The following is an 18,882-nucleotide window of genomic DNA, read 5'->3' as shown; positions in this document are numbered from 1 at the left end:
CAACTTCTAAGGCACCCTGTAAGTTATTAAAATCATATGACAAGGGCCGGCCGTGACGTCTCTGCCGGTACCCGACCAAATTTGGAATGTCAAATTCCCAAACTGTGTACGGGCGAGCTCATGTTCTCCCCTGCTGCCAGCTCGGGAGAGAGAAGACAACTCACAGCTCTCCTCCCAAACATGTGACGCCAGCCAGCTGCTTCTCTTCACACTGCTGGCACCAGCAGCGCACATGAGGCCGCAGGGTGGGGGCGGAGGAGACCCAATCATCCCCGTGCCCACAAGCCATTGCACTCTGGGACATAAAGGTACATAAAGTACCTAAAAAAAGTACAAATTCTTGTCGTGGGGCGGAACCCTATAGGTACATAAAATTGCCTTTTTAGGCTTGGAAGACATACTCATTTGTACCCGAAGAGAACATTACTGTACATTCAGGGAAATGTTATCCTCGGAGAACAAAAAACAGTGCTTCACTGTGGCTTTATTTCTGAGAGCGTGGGCGACAAGAATTGTGCGTTGCCACGGCGCGGCTCCCGGCCAATCGGCACCGACGACCTCGACCCTCATAACGGAGCGGGGCTCCTGGATGATTGGTGGAGGGAGAAGACATTTCAACATTAGTGAAACGATGTCAGTTTCAGAGCCGGCGAGTTCCACAACTCCCCCCTTTCAGGAGATTAAGGGCAGTCCGTCGATGGTGATGACTCCTTGGGGTCGACTTACAGCAAGCCCTAGGACACTAAAAAGAGTTCGAGATCAGCGTCATCTGCCTACCTCAGCGAAATCCCTAAACCAACAAACGCCTCCGACGTATTTGTTTTATTTTACGAGGTAAGCGCGGTTTAATTAGACACAACCGGCGTATCCGTTTCTGTTCCTGATGTTTATCCCGTGGATTTCTCCGCTCGGACTGAAAGCGTTCTTTCGCGCGCGCTTGCTTCATCTCCGCCGTGGTCACGGACTTCAAGCACCCTAATTGTTCGCAATCACTTTCCGCTGCTCGAGACGACGTACGAAATCCTGCCCACCGCCACAAAGTCACTGCTATCAAAATGAGCACCAGGTGCACGTCTGTGTTCGTACAGTACGGCGATTGATCATTCTGACCAATTTCCCTGGACAATTAGATGCCACCGCTGTACGGAATATGAAAACATTGCACAACCTTTCGCTCTGGGCTCCGGCATCATGTCTGGCTATGCGGTTGAAGTAAATTGTAACCTTGTAACAAAGACTTGATTGATTAGGCTAAGGGTCTGAATACTTATAAAAATGAGATTTCGGTTTTTAATTTTCTTATAAATGCGCAAGAAAATTCTAAAAACCTGTTTTCACTTTGTCATTATGGGTTATTGAGTGTAGATTGATTGGCAAAAATAGCAGTTCTATCCATTTGGAAATTCAAATTAAATCACATACAACAATCGATACAACACAATAAAGTGTGCCAAATAGTGAAGGGGTCTGAATACTTTCAAAAGCCACTGTATATCTCCACGGGGGAGGAGAATTATGGGGCATTATGGGTTCCAGATCCCCTGTTCTTGGACCAGAATGTAGGCTACAGTATGGTTTTCACATAATCTGTACAGGTCCAGTTTGCGGTCCTGACTGGACAATATAAATGTCTGGTCGGAATAACAGATTAAAATCTGAAATTGGCTGTGACATTTTACTCAGGGAAGGAAGGTGTCTGGTCCTGACAAGTTTTAAATCTGGCAACCCCAGTGTATATTGATCGAATCTCATCGTCAGGGTTGCCAGTCACTCCGATTTATTGCTAATCCAATTATAATGCACTTCCCCAGTGTGCCACGGGCAGCAGATCTCACCTTAGAGTGGGGCGAACAACCACTGTAGGCCAATCATCCCCGACAGCCCATAATAACCACCCTACCGACGGCCGTGTAGACAACCTCACAGAAATAAACCAAAGGGAGGGAAATTTGCAGGTACTCGTCACACCTGAGACTTAATTGGCAAGCCCAACTGATTTTACCCAAGATGTCACAGCATGTGTGTGCTTTCTGTGGCATCAAATGGAGTTCCAGTATTTTACTCTCACCTCCTCTTTCTCTCTCTCTCTCTCTCTCTCTCTCTCTCTCTTTCATGCACACACACTCTCATACACCCACTCATACGCACATTTGTATATACTCATATATACACACACACACACACACACACAAACACAAACACAAACACTCATACATGCACACACAAGCACACACACACACACACACACACACACACTCACACACACGCAAACATGCATGCACATACACACAGTTTCTGCTGTGAATCGTTGCCCAGTCATTCATTGTGAGGAGACCACCCATCTTGTTGAACATTAAAAGGAAGCACAGCTACACTTGCACTGTACCTCTCCACTCAATATAACACGGACCGAAAATGCAACCTTTTGGATCGAGACTGCCACCTTGTTCTGTGTTTTTCACGTACAGCTTTCGCATGTGCTGTTAATGTGTCCTTCCATGAGTCATGTGGTCCAGGGTGAGCTCTTGATTCGCTCCTGTTTTTTTGTTCCTGTATCACTTCTTCACAGGAATATTTATAGGCTGTTAATTTGTTCCTATTGGAACTGTTAATTTGTTCCTCCACAAATTGTTCAAGCATACCTGTAGGAGTTGCGTGCAACTTTTATTCATACAGGGAAATCTCACTCACACTGTGGGTCCCTTTCTATTAAGCACTGATTATAAAAATAGAACAACAGAGGTATTCAACAGTCACCACACTACAGCAGAATTTACAACAGATAAAGTTGAATAGAGTACATAAAAAATGAATACAAAAATGAACACCTAAATGAAGAAAAATGTTTATCAAATAATAACAACAGCTAACCAGACAATTCCATTCAGAACATTTAGATCCAAAGGTAACCAGGTTCTTGATCGGGGACCTCAATTGGCCCACAGTAATCAAAGAGTGTGCATCTGCATGTGCTCTTTATGTTTACATGTACATGTATGTGTAGCTGTATGTGCAGTTCATGAGTACATGTATGTGTAGCTCATGTGCATCTATAGTGCTGTTTATGTTTACATGTACATGTACATGTATGTGTAGCTCATGTGCATCTATAGTGCTGTTTATGTTTACATGTACATGTATGTGTAGCTCATGTGCATCTATAGTGCTGTTTATGTTTACATGTACATGTACATGTATGTGTAGCTCATGTGCATCTATAGTGCTGTTTATGTTTACATGTACATGTACATGTATGTGTAGCTCATGTGCATCTATAGTGCTGTTTATGTTTACATGTACATGTACATGTATGTGTAGCTCATGTGCATCTATAGTGCCGTTTATGTTTACCTGTACATGTACGTGTAGCTAATTTCCATATCAGTATGCGCTGTTTATGTTTACATGTACTGCATTTGCAGCTGTATGTGCAGTTCATGTGTATTAGCTGTGTACCTGTATGAGTGTTTCCCTGAACGAGCTGTTGAGCTGAGGTGCGCTGTAAGGCAGTGAGCTGGCTGGCTCGCTGGCGGTCCGGACGCACTGAGGTGGACAGAGTGACGGACGGATTCCCCCAGCCGAGTCTTTAACGCCCTCCCAGGGGACGGCCAGGTTGGCAGGCTGTCAGTCAGGTCTGTCAGCAGCGCTGGGATTGAGACGGACAGATCGAGGGGTCCACAGGGAGTAGCCCTTTCTCTGCGAGAGGCAGTGAAGTATTCACACAAGAACAGGGCCACGCGTCCCCTGATTTCACCTGAAACTCGCTCCCGATTCTTTCGGAAGTCTTTTCTTTCCTTTCCCAGTCTTCGCCCGAGCTTCCGAAAACACGGAAGAATTCATCCTTTTCCGTTCATGCATCTCTTATCTGTCATTTCTGGATCACAGAGTCTGTAGGGCTCTTTTTTTTTGTACTTCTCAGTCTGACATTTGCTACAAAGCATTTTAACATAATGAACGTGTGGTTTAATGGAGGAGCTGCCAGATTTTCTGCTATTCAGATGAGACGGAGGACTGTTTCCATGGTGAACCGTTGCCATTTTCCGCCTGGTTTCGGTTCGCGCCTCTCTCAAGAACACTGTGGACTCTTCGTGTCGAGATTTGGAGAGCGCTTGAGACGCCGCGCGAACAAGATCTGTCAACAGGCTAACTTTCTGTCACCCTGGTGTGCTATAGGCAGCAGACTTAGACCGCCATTTCACCACTAAAAAACAAACAGAATACACAGCAATGCCATTGTTCAATTCCGCACAATGAATCAAGTACAAAGGTTTTGACGAGCCGTGTTTGAAAGGATGATAAAATGGCGGGTGAATGGGTGGAGGAGCGATGTTGGACTGAGAGTGTGTACATGACACGAGGTGTACTGCACGGGAGGGGAGGGGAGCTGGTCCCCAAAAATGCACTCCCTGTAAAAAATGCACTACAAAAATGCACTCCCTGTAAAAAATGCACTACAAAAATGCACTACATTACCCACACCCAAACGGGAGAAAGACAGATTGCTATAGAACTACCCCCCCCCTCCCCTTACCCTCCCCCCAACTTAGACCAATCACATTCACTCCATTTCAGACTGACGTTTCAACATTCACAATGCCTTTCTCAGGTTTCTAAAGACATCACAGACGTTCATTTCTAGATTTATTTATTACTGCATTTTAACCCTTGTTTACTTTTTAGCACCTTTAAAACTGTTAGCCTGGGTGAAATATACACATTATTGAGATTTTTAAGCAATACAGAAGCATAATGAGTGCTAAAATATTCTATATTTATGATCTTTATCTCAATTCAATGCACTGAGATACAACAATATAAACTGTGTTCGTGTTTATGCTTGTCATTAACCTCTGCTAGATCACATTTAGCAATGGAAATGTCATTTACTTTTTGTGATAAAGATATGATTTATATAAAGCCACTATAATGAAGGCTTGGAGGCATAAATCATGTTTATCTGTGAAAATTTTAAATGAAGCAAGAGTTCCATGCAGTCTATTATTGACATTCATTGTTTTGAACTGACTCATTCTCAATCTTTATTTTATTATATTAAAATAAACCATATCAGCAAAAACACATGAAACAAATAGATGATGAATAACAAATAAGATACCAAAATTTGCGCTGCATTAGTCAATGGTTATGAAATTCATTTCTCAAAAGTGTCATTCCTCCTTTACTAAAATTGGTCAATTTCACCCAAACTGAACGCAAGCATTAATGGGATAAGCACACAGAACTCTCATACCAAAAGTACGAGACCATCCAGTGCACAATATATACATATGACCCCAAGCTCATTTTCAACTCTCAAAATGGCCACTGACTGATCATTTGGAGGAAAACACACAAAACTTGAATCTTTCAATAAAGATCAGTGCACACCACCAACACAACTCCCATCAATCGGTCATTTGGAGAAAGAAAAAAAAAAAAGGAAAAGCTTTTATCTGTCAATAAAGATCAGTGCACAGCAGGAGAACACTTCCTGGAGCTCTTGCCCCTCTCCCCTGAACTCATGGACCTCTCCGCCTGGGTCCCTCACTGTGAGGTCCTGGGCCACTGCAGCCCCACTCCTCCCCTGGTTCATCCCCAGGCCTGGAGCCTCGATCCTGGAGCTCCAGACGCCTGCCTCCACCCGTCAGAGCTGCATACTGACATCCCTCCATGTGGACTTCCTCACTCACCGACGAGCGTCACCCTATAGCCGGGTTCCTCCCGAGATTTCTTCCCATCGGGGAGCGTACTCTCACCACTGTCTGAGGGTTTTTCTACCCACTGGGAAGGAGTTTTTTTTTGCCTCATATGCTATCTAGGGGGCTCAGGGCAGATAGTCCCCCTTTTGTCCTCCTTTCTGTTCCTCTGTAAAGTGTCTTTGTGGCAGCCCTCTGTGAAAAAAGTGCTAATAAAACTGAATTGAACTGAATCGAACACAGAGCGAGAAGTGCAGGTCGTGATTGCAACTCCGCCACTGTTTAGGCCAAACTTTAAACTTTAAACATTCTGTTCTCTAACAAAAGTTACAGGACAGAAAGCGGCGGAGTCACGAACGCGTTTTATGCTGCCAGGTAGAAAGTGGTGCGCCCTTCATTGAAAACGCAGTTTGTGCGAAGGCAGTGTGTTGCAGTGTGACAGCTCACATCTGAAGAGCTCCGTGTGTTGGTGACACAAGTGCACTTTGGTCCAGTTATGACTCAGAGATTGTTGCGACCCGTATTGCGCCAAAAAATTTCAAAGCAAGTTCGAGCACAGCTATCTAAACTAAAGAAGCCGAATTTCCTTTGACCGTTACAATGACGGTGTGTTCAAGGTTTTCTAGCCCAAGGCTTTCATAGATATGATTACATCGTGGTGCCAGGGGGTCCGTGGTCAGTGCTGACACGTGAGAACAGGAAGTTATTCAAGAAGATAGGAGAGCGAAGGTGCGACTGTGGCCACGGAATGGAATTGTAAACAATGTTCGATTGGTCTAAATATTCACACTGACCCAAATACTGTTATTTTACACCTCCATCTATTTAGCATGTTTTTCGACTTTCAAAACGGTGATCAAAAATTATTTTTAAGTACTAGAAATCACATACTGTGCAAGTCACACAGGCACTTATCATTACTCTGAAGGTCTTGGTGCAGGGCTTTTGATGATGAAATGTCAGTCTGGCTTTGACCTGTTCATTAAATGTGTGAATAGCTGAAAGCGCTGCTTTCTACAGCTGTCCTCCTGAGTCTTCAGTTTAGACTTTATAGAGGTTAAATGGGGAAGGATTCATTTTGTATACTCCGACTGCTGAGCGCGGATGCATTCCTCTTTAAATAGCTGAGCTGAACAGCCACTGAGGAAGCCATTTTGGCTGCTGAAAAAAACATCTCAAGCTAGGTTTTGAAACAGCTGGTATCTGGTTGACCAGTTCAGACCAGCTCAAGCAATGTTTTGAAACAGCTGGTAGCTGATTATTTCAAGCTGGTCATAGCTGGATTTTACACCAGAGTTCATTTAGATTTAGAAAAAGAACTGTTTGTGCAATAGTAATATTGGGAGTGACGAATAGAATTAGATTTTTAGAAAGTGTTGTTACTGAAATAATATGGTGTGTACATTCAGTTCAATACACTGCAACAATGATAGTAAGAATTAAGATCTAATTTCACAATACCCGGTCTGGTTAAGTTCTGATTGACATTTTATCTTCACTATCGAGAAGAGAAGAGGTGGGGGTGGGCATATTCAGTTTTGGTTCTTTCTAACAGACATTACAGTACATGCAAAAAAAGTTGTTTGGCACTTTCAACAAAGCTTAAAAACATTCTAGTCACAGATAGGGATAATTTTCGTTGCTTCCTGGCCTGACTCAATCATTAGCATGATGCTGCCTAGCACCTACTGTAACCTGAATACTCCATCCTGGTGGAGCTGCCAGTTTTTGCATTTTCAAGGCCAATTGAAACTTATTTTACATATTTTACTGACTTATGGGACTAAAAACCAACTGGCAATTAAGATCCTTTTGGGATTTCCTAAAACCAAATAAGAAACACACAAGTTCAGAAAGCAAGATGGACTCGTCTCTAAGGAGATCCACCCACATTCCCTGGGAGTCTAATTTGCTAGAAGGAAGTCAGCAGTTTGGTCATTATTATTTTCTTCCTCGTTGTGAATGGTGTCGAGGGCGTCGGCTTTTATTTTGGCAGTGAAAATTCTTGTTTTTGGCATCTTTGACAATCAGATTGCATCACTTCTTTGCTAAAAAAAAATTAATGGAGTGATTTATTTCCAGGGCAGCCTATAGCCCAGTGTAGCTAAGGTGGAACTAAGTATAGCCCAATGTAGCTAAGGCGGAGCTAAGTATAGCCCAATGTAGCTAAGGTGGAGCTAAGTATAGCCCAATGTAGCTAAGGTGGAGCTAAGTATAGCTAAGGTGCTTGACTGAGACCTGGAAGGTTGCTGATTCAAGACCCAACGCTGCCACAATAAGATCAGTGCAGCTGTTGGGCCCTTGAACAAGGCCCCTAACCCCCACATTGCCAAGTCTAATCAATGTAAGTCGCTTTGGATAAAAAATGTCAGATAAAATAACTGTAATGTAATGTCGTACAGAAAACTGTCACAAACACACTGCACAGAGTAACAGAAGGGCGAACAGGCCTGAAGCCCCAAATAGCAAGCACATGAGGTAAAAAAAACCCTAAAGGTGTTTTTCTCACCACCAAAAAAAAACTAAACATACTGTATATTGAACTCAGGGAGCTACATTACCAACTCACCAACAATAAACAATCTTTATTTTTCTCCCCACAAGGGAGTTTTTTTTAGCTTGTACGCTTACTTCACTGGGGATTCATGCCTGGTGTTTGCCCTTCTGTTACTGTGTAAAGGGTCTTTGTGACAGTCTTCAGTAAAAAGCGCCGTACAAATAAAGATTGAATTCAATTGAATTAAACAGGTGCTGTAGTCAAGGCCTACTAGGTACGGGGGTTAAATAGATTGGCAGTAAACCAGGAATGCTAGCATCGAGATAAAAGTCTCATCAAAACATCTCCGTCTTCTGAATATACAAGCACCAGAAGTAATATAGATTACCCGTTCCTCACAGACCACCTGACATGTACCGTAAGGGTCCTTCTCGATAATGCTTACCGTTTACACACGCAAGGAGATACTAGTCGCTTGTTGTACTCAAAAACATTGTATGGAGACTGAATGCAGAGACTGTTGTGAAGATGGTGCAGGTGTGTGAGGTCAAGGGAGATCCACCGTCTCCATGCGTGTGTCGCATTGTGGAAGAAAAATGTGTGACGGCAAACACTTCACCGAAGTCACAGTGCAGTGTGCTTGTTGTAACTGCGTTGAGGAGAACAGGATAGCGTAGCACAGCGCAGCATAGCACAGCGTAGCACAGCGTAGCGCAGCGCTGCCTGGGTATTTTTAGTCGCAAACAGCTCACTCTGCATCGCCTGCATCTCCCACACTCGATGTCCTCATCTTGCATAACACAGCAGACGAGACGCGACCAATTATTCAATCATCCGGTGGTCTCATCAATCAATTAATTGCACTAATGAGATGATCGCTTCGCTGAACACAGGCCAGAAGGAAGCATGCGATTCGGCTTGTGTGTGCGTCTGTGTGTGTGTTTGGATGTGTGTGTGTGTGTGTGTGAATGCGTGTGCCTGTGTCTGTGTGAGTACGGGTGTGTGCGTATGTGTGAGCGTGAGTCTGGGTATGTGTGAATGTAGGTGCTCGCATATTTGTGTGAGTGTGCATGTGTTTATGTGTTTATGTGTGTGTGTGTGTGTGTGTGTGTGTGCGTCTGTGTGTCTCTGCGTGTGTCTGTGTGCAGATGTGTGTGTGTCTGCGTGTGTATGTGTGGCTGCGGGTGTATGTGTGTGTGCCTTTGTGTGTCTCTGTGTGTGTTTGTATGTGCGTGTGTGTGTGTGTGTGTGTGTGTGTGTCTCTGCCTGTGTTTGTATGTGTGTGTGTGTGTGTATGATCTCAGAGGGACAGCCAGGTAAGCCCCAAGCACCCTGGCCCTGGCTGACTCATCAAGCTCTAATGAATCACAGTCTAAACAACTTCCAGCGTTTCTGGCTCCGACGCCGCACAGCCATCCAAGAAAACCTTAATTAGCAAATTAGCTTCAACTGAGGCTGCGCTTATCTGGATTCATTATACCCCGATGACTCCTGTTGCTGCTGTCGGAGGAGGAGAGCTCGTGCCAGGCCCACTCCGGATCGGAGAAGCAGACAGTGATGAATACGCACGGAAGCATGAGGGATGCATAACGAGAGCGAGAACGTTGGCTAAACGTTCGCGAACTCTCGTTTCTTATCTTTAAAGAATCAGATCCGTCCGACTACGCGCACCTTAGGGCCGAGAGGAACGTCTGCCGCTCCGAAAGAAAACAACATTCACGTCGGCAGGTTAACAAGGAGTAACAGACAGACAGCTGAATATACAGCGTGTCGTCTGGCAATCAGCGCAACGGCGCTTCCTTACCGACTGTGAATTCGAAAGCCGCAGCAGTTGGGAAAGTGGAGAGCGTTTTTCGGTTTCTTGAACGCATAACAGTGTGAAGCACAGCGAACACTTTCTCAGGTTTCGTCTCATTATTCTTGTGGGTGTGTCCCAGCGATCACTCAGTCTAGCTCAGTGTGTAAGTCATCGGGGAGTTGGCTGCCGGATGACAGGGGGATAATTAATCACTGGTTTCAGATTACCAGAACGTCACGAAGGACAGCATGTAGACACTGCAGGCAGACATACGGGAAGAGTAGCCTTGCTTTCCAGGCTTATCCATATCCTCACAGACACTATTCCTGGCCAGAATAGCATCGTATTTGTGTATTTGAAGATTGCAGGGGAAAACGCAGGGAGGGAGTTGATCTCCTCTCTAATCATTTTGTTGGCAATTCACAGTTGGGGGAGGTACATTCAGAACCAGTACGCCAGAAGTCATATGAAAATAGTTGGTGAGAACATTGATTAAACTGAAATGCGCATTACAGCTGATTGACTTCCTCGATGCCATTTCACGCACAGGAACCTAACATTCCCGTGTGTACTGATGTGTGGAGGCTACGCTTTCTTGCATAAAATACTTTAGGCGAGGAAAAGCTGGAAAGTTAATTTTACGTGACATGTACTTATATTAGCAAAAATGTTTCAATTAGTGCTTTAACATTTATCCCAAAACCAAGGGGTGACAGAAAACTGCCCTGCTGAAAAAAACCTGCTCAAGCTAGGTTCTGAAAGAGCTGGTAGCTGGTCATTTTAAACTGGTCATAGCTGGAAAACTGGTAATTTTCCACTAAGGTGAAGCTTTATTATATTTACAGTTAGACCACTGAGAGGATTGGCTTTGACTTCATCACTTATTCCTGTGAAGCACTGGCGGGAACACCCCAAAACTCTTCATTAATTTTCTCTTCAGTATCTGTACATTGACTGGCATATGAAACAGTCAGGCTTATTTCCTTATGCATTGAAATACACTTGATCTTCCATGACGAATAACAGAACGGACAGAGTCTTTTGGCCAATTGCGCTGGCAATTTCAGCTAGAAAACTGTAAACCATAGGGCGTGTTTGAAAATGAAAGTCCCTTCTTTAGTAAGAAGCCTTGACAGGAAACAGGTATGAATGTTCAGGAAGTGAGGAGGCAGGCCTTACCGAGTGCTCTGAATGCAAGCCAATGAAGAGCCTTGAGAATAAAAAAGTAGATATTCTATGTCGGGAGATGGTATCCGGAGGGCTTGCCTTCTGAAGATGAAACCAAAGGCTGGGTTTCCATCACTCGACTGGAATCGCAGAACGTTCACAAACATTCTAACGTCGCCCTATATTGACTATGGTCGTTGTTTAATTAAAAATATATTTCATTTATGAAGTATGAACTGAATGTCAATGTGACCAGTGCTGTTGCTGGTTGCAGCACTGGTCCCCAGACGTATAAACCAGCCTTCACAGGAGCAGTCAATAGCCTGCAGCCTAGTGGCTAATGTGCTCGACTGGGACCTTGAAGGTTGCCGTAGGCACGATAACACCTGCACAGCTGTTGGACCCCTAACCCCACATTGCTCCAGGGAGGGGGATTGCCCCCTGCTTAGTCTACTCAACCGTAAGTCACTTTGGATAAAAGCATCAGCTAAATGACTGTAGTGTAATGTAATGTAATGAAAGGGTACATTCAGGGAGCTGTGATGGTAACAGCTCCCTCTGCTGGAAGGTCAGATAGCAAACCGCCACTGCTTCAAAAACAGTTGAGTCGTCTCCCTCGACCAACAAGCCTGACCTTTCGTCTCACAACAGCGGACTCCATTCATGCTTAATTCCGGAAGGATCCGTAAGGACCGCCTGACCCACACCAGAACAGCTTTATTCCAGCTTCACTGTCACATGCCCGAAAATAAATACAAACACCTATCCTCTCTCACAAAGCAACAGTAGCCCCTGTGAACGGGAGAAAACTATCTTTGAACAGTGTCTGTTCTCTCACACACCCCCCCCCCCAACCCACCCTTTCAAGCCCTATACCTTTTTTTCAACATTCTGAAACTTCCGTGTCAGTAACCTTTATAAACCCATCTCGGCACTGACCTACACAGCTTCCGAAAAACGGACACATAAAAGCATTAGTTGTTTTCTTTTGTGAGAGGAAGAAGAGAATCGGAGGTGAAATGGGGGCTGGGGGATTGGGGGGCGGGGGTAGAGAAAGGGCAGGAAACAGTAAGGTTTTGAGGAATCACTGAAACTAAAAGCACATCATTTTAGGGCAGGTCGAACATCTCCGAATGACATTGCGTTCATACGCAGGGTGAATGATGCCAGATGGCCATCTATTTTTTATCAATTTTTCCGCAGAAATGTAATTTAATCGAAGCTGTATTTTTCCAGGGTCGTCACATTGAGATGACCAGGAGCCCTGGAGCCTCCATACTGTATCTTTGAACAGTTAAGAAGTAGAATTAGCTTCCATGCCCCCCCCCCCCACACCCCCCCCAATGCAATCTATCCTGTAAAAATTAGAAGAAGGTTAAGCGCCTTGGTTCATAATTATTCAGCGCTGGTTGTTGGGGGTATTGTATATATCATCACCCTGTCTAACAGGGGGTTAGAAACCAGCGGCCCCCCCCTCCTGCCCAGAGCTGCCTCTGCGCAGGTATATTTATAAAATGGCCGCCGTGAGTGGCATCATGAGTCACTCCAAAGCTGGATAGGAGGCCACACTCACACTGCTGCTTCAAGCATTCAGTCGTATTTCTGAGACTAATCAACGCGTTTTAAGATTATAACTCAAGGTGATTCTGTCAAAGCTTCCCTGCGGTGCATCGACCAAAGTCATTCCGGTTGCCGTGCCAAACCTTTGGTGGCAATCTGAATCTGTTTCAACTTTATTGGCCAAGTGTGCTCAAATGCAAAAGGAATTTGGCTGCAGCCTTACACAATACAAAACAAGAAACACAACAAGACAATAAATATAAAATAGATTAATATAGAAAGAGCATTAAAGAGCATTTACACAATATACACAATATATATTTCTGATTCACAGTTCTGGCTTGAATATTGCACATAACTATGGCAGTGGAAAAGGCTTGAAAATTGCAGAAAAGACAGAGATCTTTCGGGTTGTATTAATTGTTCAAGATTGAAATGACTCATGAAAAAAACGCTTCTACGTGGTTGTTTTGTCAATCTGCACATCACAAACTTACACAGCACACAGCATTTTCTGCAAATGCATTCACCAACATTTCTGGACTCTACAGCTATAAAGCACATAAGACATTGTAAACATTGCTCCTTAACCTGATGAAACGACAGCAAAATGTTTATGTGTGTGAGTGTATGTGTGTAGGTGTTTTGCGTGCATGTGTGGGGGAATGTGTGTCTCAGAGTGTTCTTGTCCACAACTCCACATACATACATTAACTAAGATAAATCGATTATGGTCAGAATTATCTTCTGAGAATATGGTCTGCGCAAAACCAACTATTAGAAGAGTTGCCATACACCGACATATAAGGTGGCAGTGTCCAATAACGATTAGACAGCTGAGCTTGTTACCGGAAGGTTGCAGGTTCAAATCCCAAGAGGGTCACTGCCCTGGGCAACTAAAGCAAATGAGCTGATTAACCTGCTTCAGCACATCTGCAGGCAGTATGAATGGAGACCATACAGAAACAGCATTAATGGTTAATGTCAGTGGCCTACTGTACAAATATATGCGCACGTATTTATATTAATCCTGATCTAATCCTTATCAGACATCTTAGGGTAATTATACCATCAACGCCTAAGTATTCCGTATCTATGAAAAGAACAAGTGTTATTATTATTTTTTACATTGCAAACAGAAGGTAAGAGAGGTTGCAGGTTGCATAAAGAACTTTCAGTGAAACTATTAGTTTATCCTTAATAAAGGAGTTCAATGCTAAATGATAAACTCGTAAATGGAATTTTTCTGTTACGATAGGGTGACTCAGTTGAAACAGTAATGGAAAATTAACTAAGTACGTGGATTATGATAAAGATTAGCCTCAGAGATTTTTTGTTGCTGAAAAATCTAATACAATGTAATAACTACACACTGCAAGCAGTCTGAAGTGTTTGGTGTTTTAATTACGCGGATGTGTAATTTAGCGCAGAATTAAGAGTTATAACGTTACTGCTGGGTGGATGCTAAGAGGTCACATGCTGCCACACTTTGTGTTTTCCTGAATTCAAGGAGGAAGATGCAGTCACAAGGTGGAGCGATGAATACAACTGCACAAAACAAACAGGCCAAATAAAAAAACAATATGCATTATTACGACAGGTATATTACTTAGAGTATACTCCTGCTATGACTACCACTGCCACTTCTTCTGCTATCACTACTGCTGCTGTTATTACTACTGCTACTGCTACTGCTGCTACTACTACTACTACTACTACTACTACTGCTACTGCTGCTGCTGCTGTTATTACTACTGCTGCTACTGCTACTACTACTACTACTGCTACTATTACTACTACTACTGCTGTTATTACTACGGCTGCTACTGCTACTACTACTGCTGCTACTATTATTACTACTACTACTATTATTACTATGGCCACTGCTGCTACGACTGCAGCTGTTACTACTAATACTGCTACTATTACTACTACTACTACCACCACCACCACCACCACCACCACAACAACAACAACAACAACAACAACAACAACAACAACAACAACAACAACAACAACAACAACAACAACAAAAACAATAATAATGTCTGTGTACAGTTCGACGCATGAGATGGTACTATTACCCCAGACCGAGATGAATGAAAGGACCATCTCGCTGTGCACTCCATGAGCATATAGTACGTGGATTTATTTTCACCAATTCGCCAAACCCGTTTCAGGCTGAACCGCGGCAGGGCTTTGGTAATGACAGCCGGAGGATTGCTCTTCCCGTAATGGCACTTGTGATGAAAAAAGGTTTTCAAGTAACTTAATGTTCTGTCATTTTGTTCATCTGGCCTGGCCTCTAAAACAACCTACAATCGGAAAACACGTAAATAACAAAATTGCAAAATTGGTGTCTTATGTTTAACAATTTAAAGTAAAAAAACAAAACAAACAAAAAAACATGAAATTCAAGAAATTATGGTATGGCTTTAGGAAAAACCTTTTATGAAAAATATAATAATCACGAGTGGTCTACCATCAGAATACTTTGAGTGTGGTCTTCGTACAAACCCCGTGGCTGAAAGAAATGGCTTCCCACCTAACCATGCATGTTCCACACTGAAGTGTTTTCTCACTGTGCTCCATGACCTACACTGAAATGACATGATCATACAGCCTCATTTACACAGACCTTTAGCACGTGTAAAACCTTTTCACACGCGCCAAACCAATAACATAGTCACTGATTGGCTATGGTATTTGTTTTGCACCAAACGTGTGATGGTTTCATTACTCGTTTGTTTACATACTATTGGTTGCAATATTAGCTGTGTGCGAACAGTTTTTGTATGTGCTTGTATAAGGTGTCAGTATATCACACCCGCAGTGTTTAAATGTCACGGATCCTTTCTCAGATTTCGCTGACAAACTCTTGCACTGCTGCATCATTTATGGTATTTATGGAGGTTACTTTGGTTATATCTGTTGATTTACCTGGATGCCAGTTCAACAGGCTCTATTTTTATTTTTTATTTTTTTGGCTCATCCTTAAAAAAGGATGCTAATATTACTTAATACAATGATGAAGCTGTGTGTCCAGTGCTTAGTAATGTAGTAATAATTACAGTAGCATGAACAGCATTGAGTCTCAACCTGCGGTGAGCTTAACAAAGTGGCCTATGTTTCAGTATAACCTCCAAGAACCCTGTATTATTCTATACGGGACATTCAATGACAATTAAATTAATAAGATATTTTTGAAAATATCTACACTGCAACATATTTGGTCAACCAAAACACTTGTATTATTTTGAATGCAAGTGTGGTTCGGACATTATCAACGTCATAAAAGAATGTATACATTAATGATTAGAACATGCATTTTTTAAATGAAGGTCCTGTTTGTTTCCCACTAACAAGCAAAGGCACTAGTCCCACTCTGCACAGTCGCAAGCAGTAAACATCAGAACCTGCTGCCTGCCCTGCAGCAGACTCCTCCATTAATCAACAACTTCCGCCATCGGAGCATCTCTGTGACCAGAGGCCCGGAGGGAGGAGCGCCCCCTACTGGCCCGAGCCTGCCACCACAAACAGATCCAATTAGGCTTCCCCGTAGGACTCCCATTGGCCTAGCTGTTTGAAATGAAATGAAACGGATACGGGGTGGTGTGTCTGCTGAGAGGGAATTATAAAAGGCCAGAGCTGTGTGTGTCCCTGCCGAGCCTGTCTGAGAGAGCACGTCCGTATGTGTGGTTTGGGCTTGTGTGGTTCTGAGAGAGCACGTCCGTATGTGCGGTTTGGGCTTGTGTGGTTCTGAGAGAACATGTGTGTATGTGCGGTTTGGGCCTGGGTGGTTCTGAGAGAACACGTCCGTATGTGCGGTTTGGGCCTGTGTGGTTCTGAGAGAACACGTCCGTATGTGCGGTTTGGGCCTGTGTGGTTCTGAGAGAACATGTCCGTATGTGTGGTTTGGGCCTGTGTGGTTCTGAGAGAACATGTCCGTATGTGCGGTTTGGGCCTGTGTGGTTCTGAGAGAACATGTCTGTATGTGCGGTTTGGGCCTGTGTGGTTCTGAGAGAACACGACCGTATGTGCGGTTTGGGCCTGTGTGGTTCTGAGAGAACACGCCCGTATGTGCGGTTTGGGCCTGTGTGGTTCTGAGAGAACATGTGTGTATGTGTGGTTTGGGCCTGTGTGGTTCTGAGAGAACATGTCAGTATGTGTGGTTTGGGCCTGTGTGGTTCTGAGAGAACATGTCTGTATGTGCGGTTTGGGCCTGTGTGGTTCTGAGAGAACATGTGTGTATGTGTGGTTTGGGCCTGTGTGGTTCTGAGAGAACACGCCCGTATGTGCGGTTTGGGCCTGTGTGGTTCTGAGAGAACACGTCCGTATGTGCGGTTTGGGCCTGTGTGGTTCTGAGAGAACATGTCTGTATGTGCGGTTTGGGCCTGTGTGGTTCTGAGAGAACACGTCCGTATGTGCGGTTCGGGCCTGTGTGGTTCTGAGAGAACACGCCCGTATGTGCGGTTTGGGCCTGTGTGGTTCTGAGAGAACACGTCCGTACGTGCGGTTCGGGCCTGTGTGGTTCTGAGAGAACACGTCCGTACGTGCGGTTCGGGCCTGTGTGGTTCTGAGAGAACACGTCCGTACGTGCGGTTCGGGCCTGTGTGTTTGAGGTCTGCAGTGAACTTACCTGCCGTCTTACAGCATCTCATACCGGCTTAGTTACGTCTCAGCACGCTTTGATTTTCTAGCACAGTTCACATTTTGTTTTTGTAATTTGTTTTTGTTGGAAATCGTGCATCACCACACACAAGACTTTTAAAACCACGTCGGGACAACCTGAGGCCACCCGGAGCATTCTCATCAGCGCAGGCAAAGACCGTACAACAATATCCACCCACGCAACAACAACTGTAAGGCTGACAGTGGGAAGAGGGATGAATTTCTGTGGCGACATGATATTCGGCTGTGCGCGTGTGGTTGGATGCATGTGCGTCTCTGTATATCAGTGATCACGTACGCATGTTTGTGAGCGTGCACACGTGTATTCATGCGTGTGCATGTGCATATGCAGTATTTATGATGGTGAGTATTTATGAATCAGTCCTTGAGTGTATTTATTTCATCTTCACTGTACATCCCTCTTCTCACACTTCATATGGGCTGTAAGATATCACTCACACACTCTCTCTCTCTCTCTCTCAGTGTCTCTCTCTCTCTCTCTCTCAGTCCCTCCCTCTCTCTCTCTCTCTCTCTCGGTCTCTCCTACCTGACTCGTCCTCAGACTTGTTGTCGTTGTCGGAGTCGGTGAGGGTGAGGGCCGAGTTCTCTCGGCTGGACGGGCCGGAGCTGCGGTGGGACCTGGAGGAGCAGCCGCCCCACAGCTGGACGGCGCGCTCGGGGGACATGCCCCCCTCGGGGTCGGAGTCGCCGTCGGAGCCGGCGCTCAGGGAGCAGCTGCGCTGCAGCAGGCCCAGGTCAGGGCAGTACGCGCCCGGGTGGGACGGGGGCTCGCACAGGCCCAGCTCCGCCAGCGTGAAGTTCCCTGCGGACGGCATCGGCAGGGTTACCACACCGCGGTCACACACTGCGGTCACTGTATCACCGGGGTCACACACGTCACTGTATCACTGGGGTCACTGTATCACTGGGGTCACTGTATCACTGGGGGTCACTGTATCACCGGGGTCACTATCACTGGGGTCACACACGTCACTGTATCACTGCGCTCATACACGTCACTGTATCACCGGGGTCACTGTATCACTGCGCTCATACACGTCACTGTATCACTGGGGTCACTGTATCACTGGGGTCACACGTGTCACTGTGTTACAGCAAAAAAAATCGAATCACTTAACAAGTATCTTAGTCTTATATTTAGACTTAATTTGACTTATTTAGATTTAATTATTATTATTTCTGTTACTTTTTTGCAAAATGAGAAAAAAAAAACTGCCAATGAGGTGAGAAAGTTTGACTTGTTTCAAGTTTCAAGAAAATTTCACTTGTAGCACTTAAAACAAGGTAATGTTTTCTACTTGAGAGAAAAGATCTTGTTAAAAGAGGAAAAAAATGCTTGTTAAGAGCCATCTTTTGCAGTGTACTCTTTTCTGAGCTTGTCTGATGCATTCGAACCTATAAAATACTCAAAAAAGTGCAAACCCCGCTTTCTGGTCCTCTTGGTTGGCCAATTGCAACAGGCAGGATCAATC

The 18,882-nt window shown here is 44.4% G+C and overlaps 1 protein-coding gene across 1 annotated transcript in view; it reads right to left on the bottom strand.

The window, feature by feature from the left end:
* LOC133132572 (teneurin-2-like) overlaps positions 1-18,882 on the bottom strand; it is a 403,992-nt gene that overhangs the window by 266,313 nt on the left and 118,797 nt on the right. Inside the window, exon 3 of the mRNA XM_061248068.1 lies at positions 17,937-18,212. Coding sequence (XP_061104052.1) covers positions 17,937-18,212 — 276 coding nt within the window. The remainder of the gene's footprint in view (positions 1-17,936; positions 18,213-18,882) is intronic.

This window comes from Conger conger, chromosome 7 (genome assembly GCF_963514075.1).
Source record: "Conger conger chromosome 7, fConCon1.1, whole genome shotgun sequence".
NCBI classification, from domain to species: domain Eukaryota; kingdom Metazoa; phylum Chordata; class Actinopteri; order Anguilliformes; family Congridae; genus Conger; species Conger conger.
This window is presented reverse-complemented; position numbering and strand designations above follow the sequence as displayed.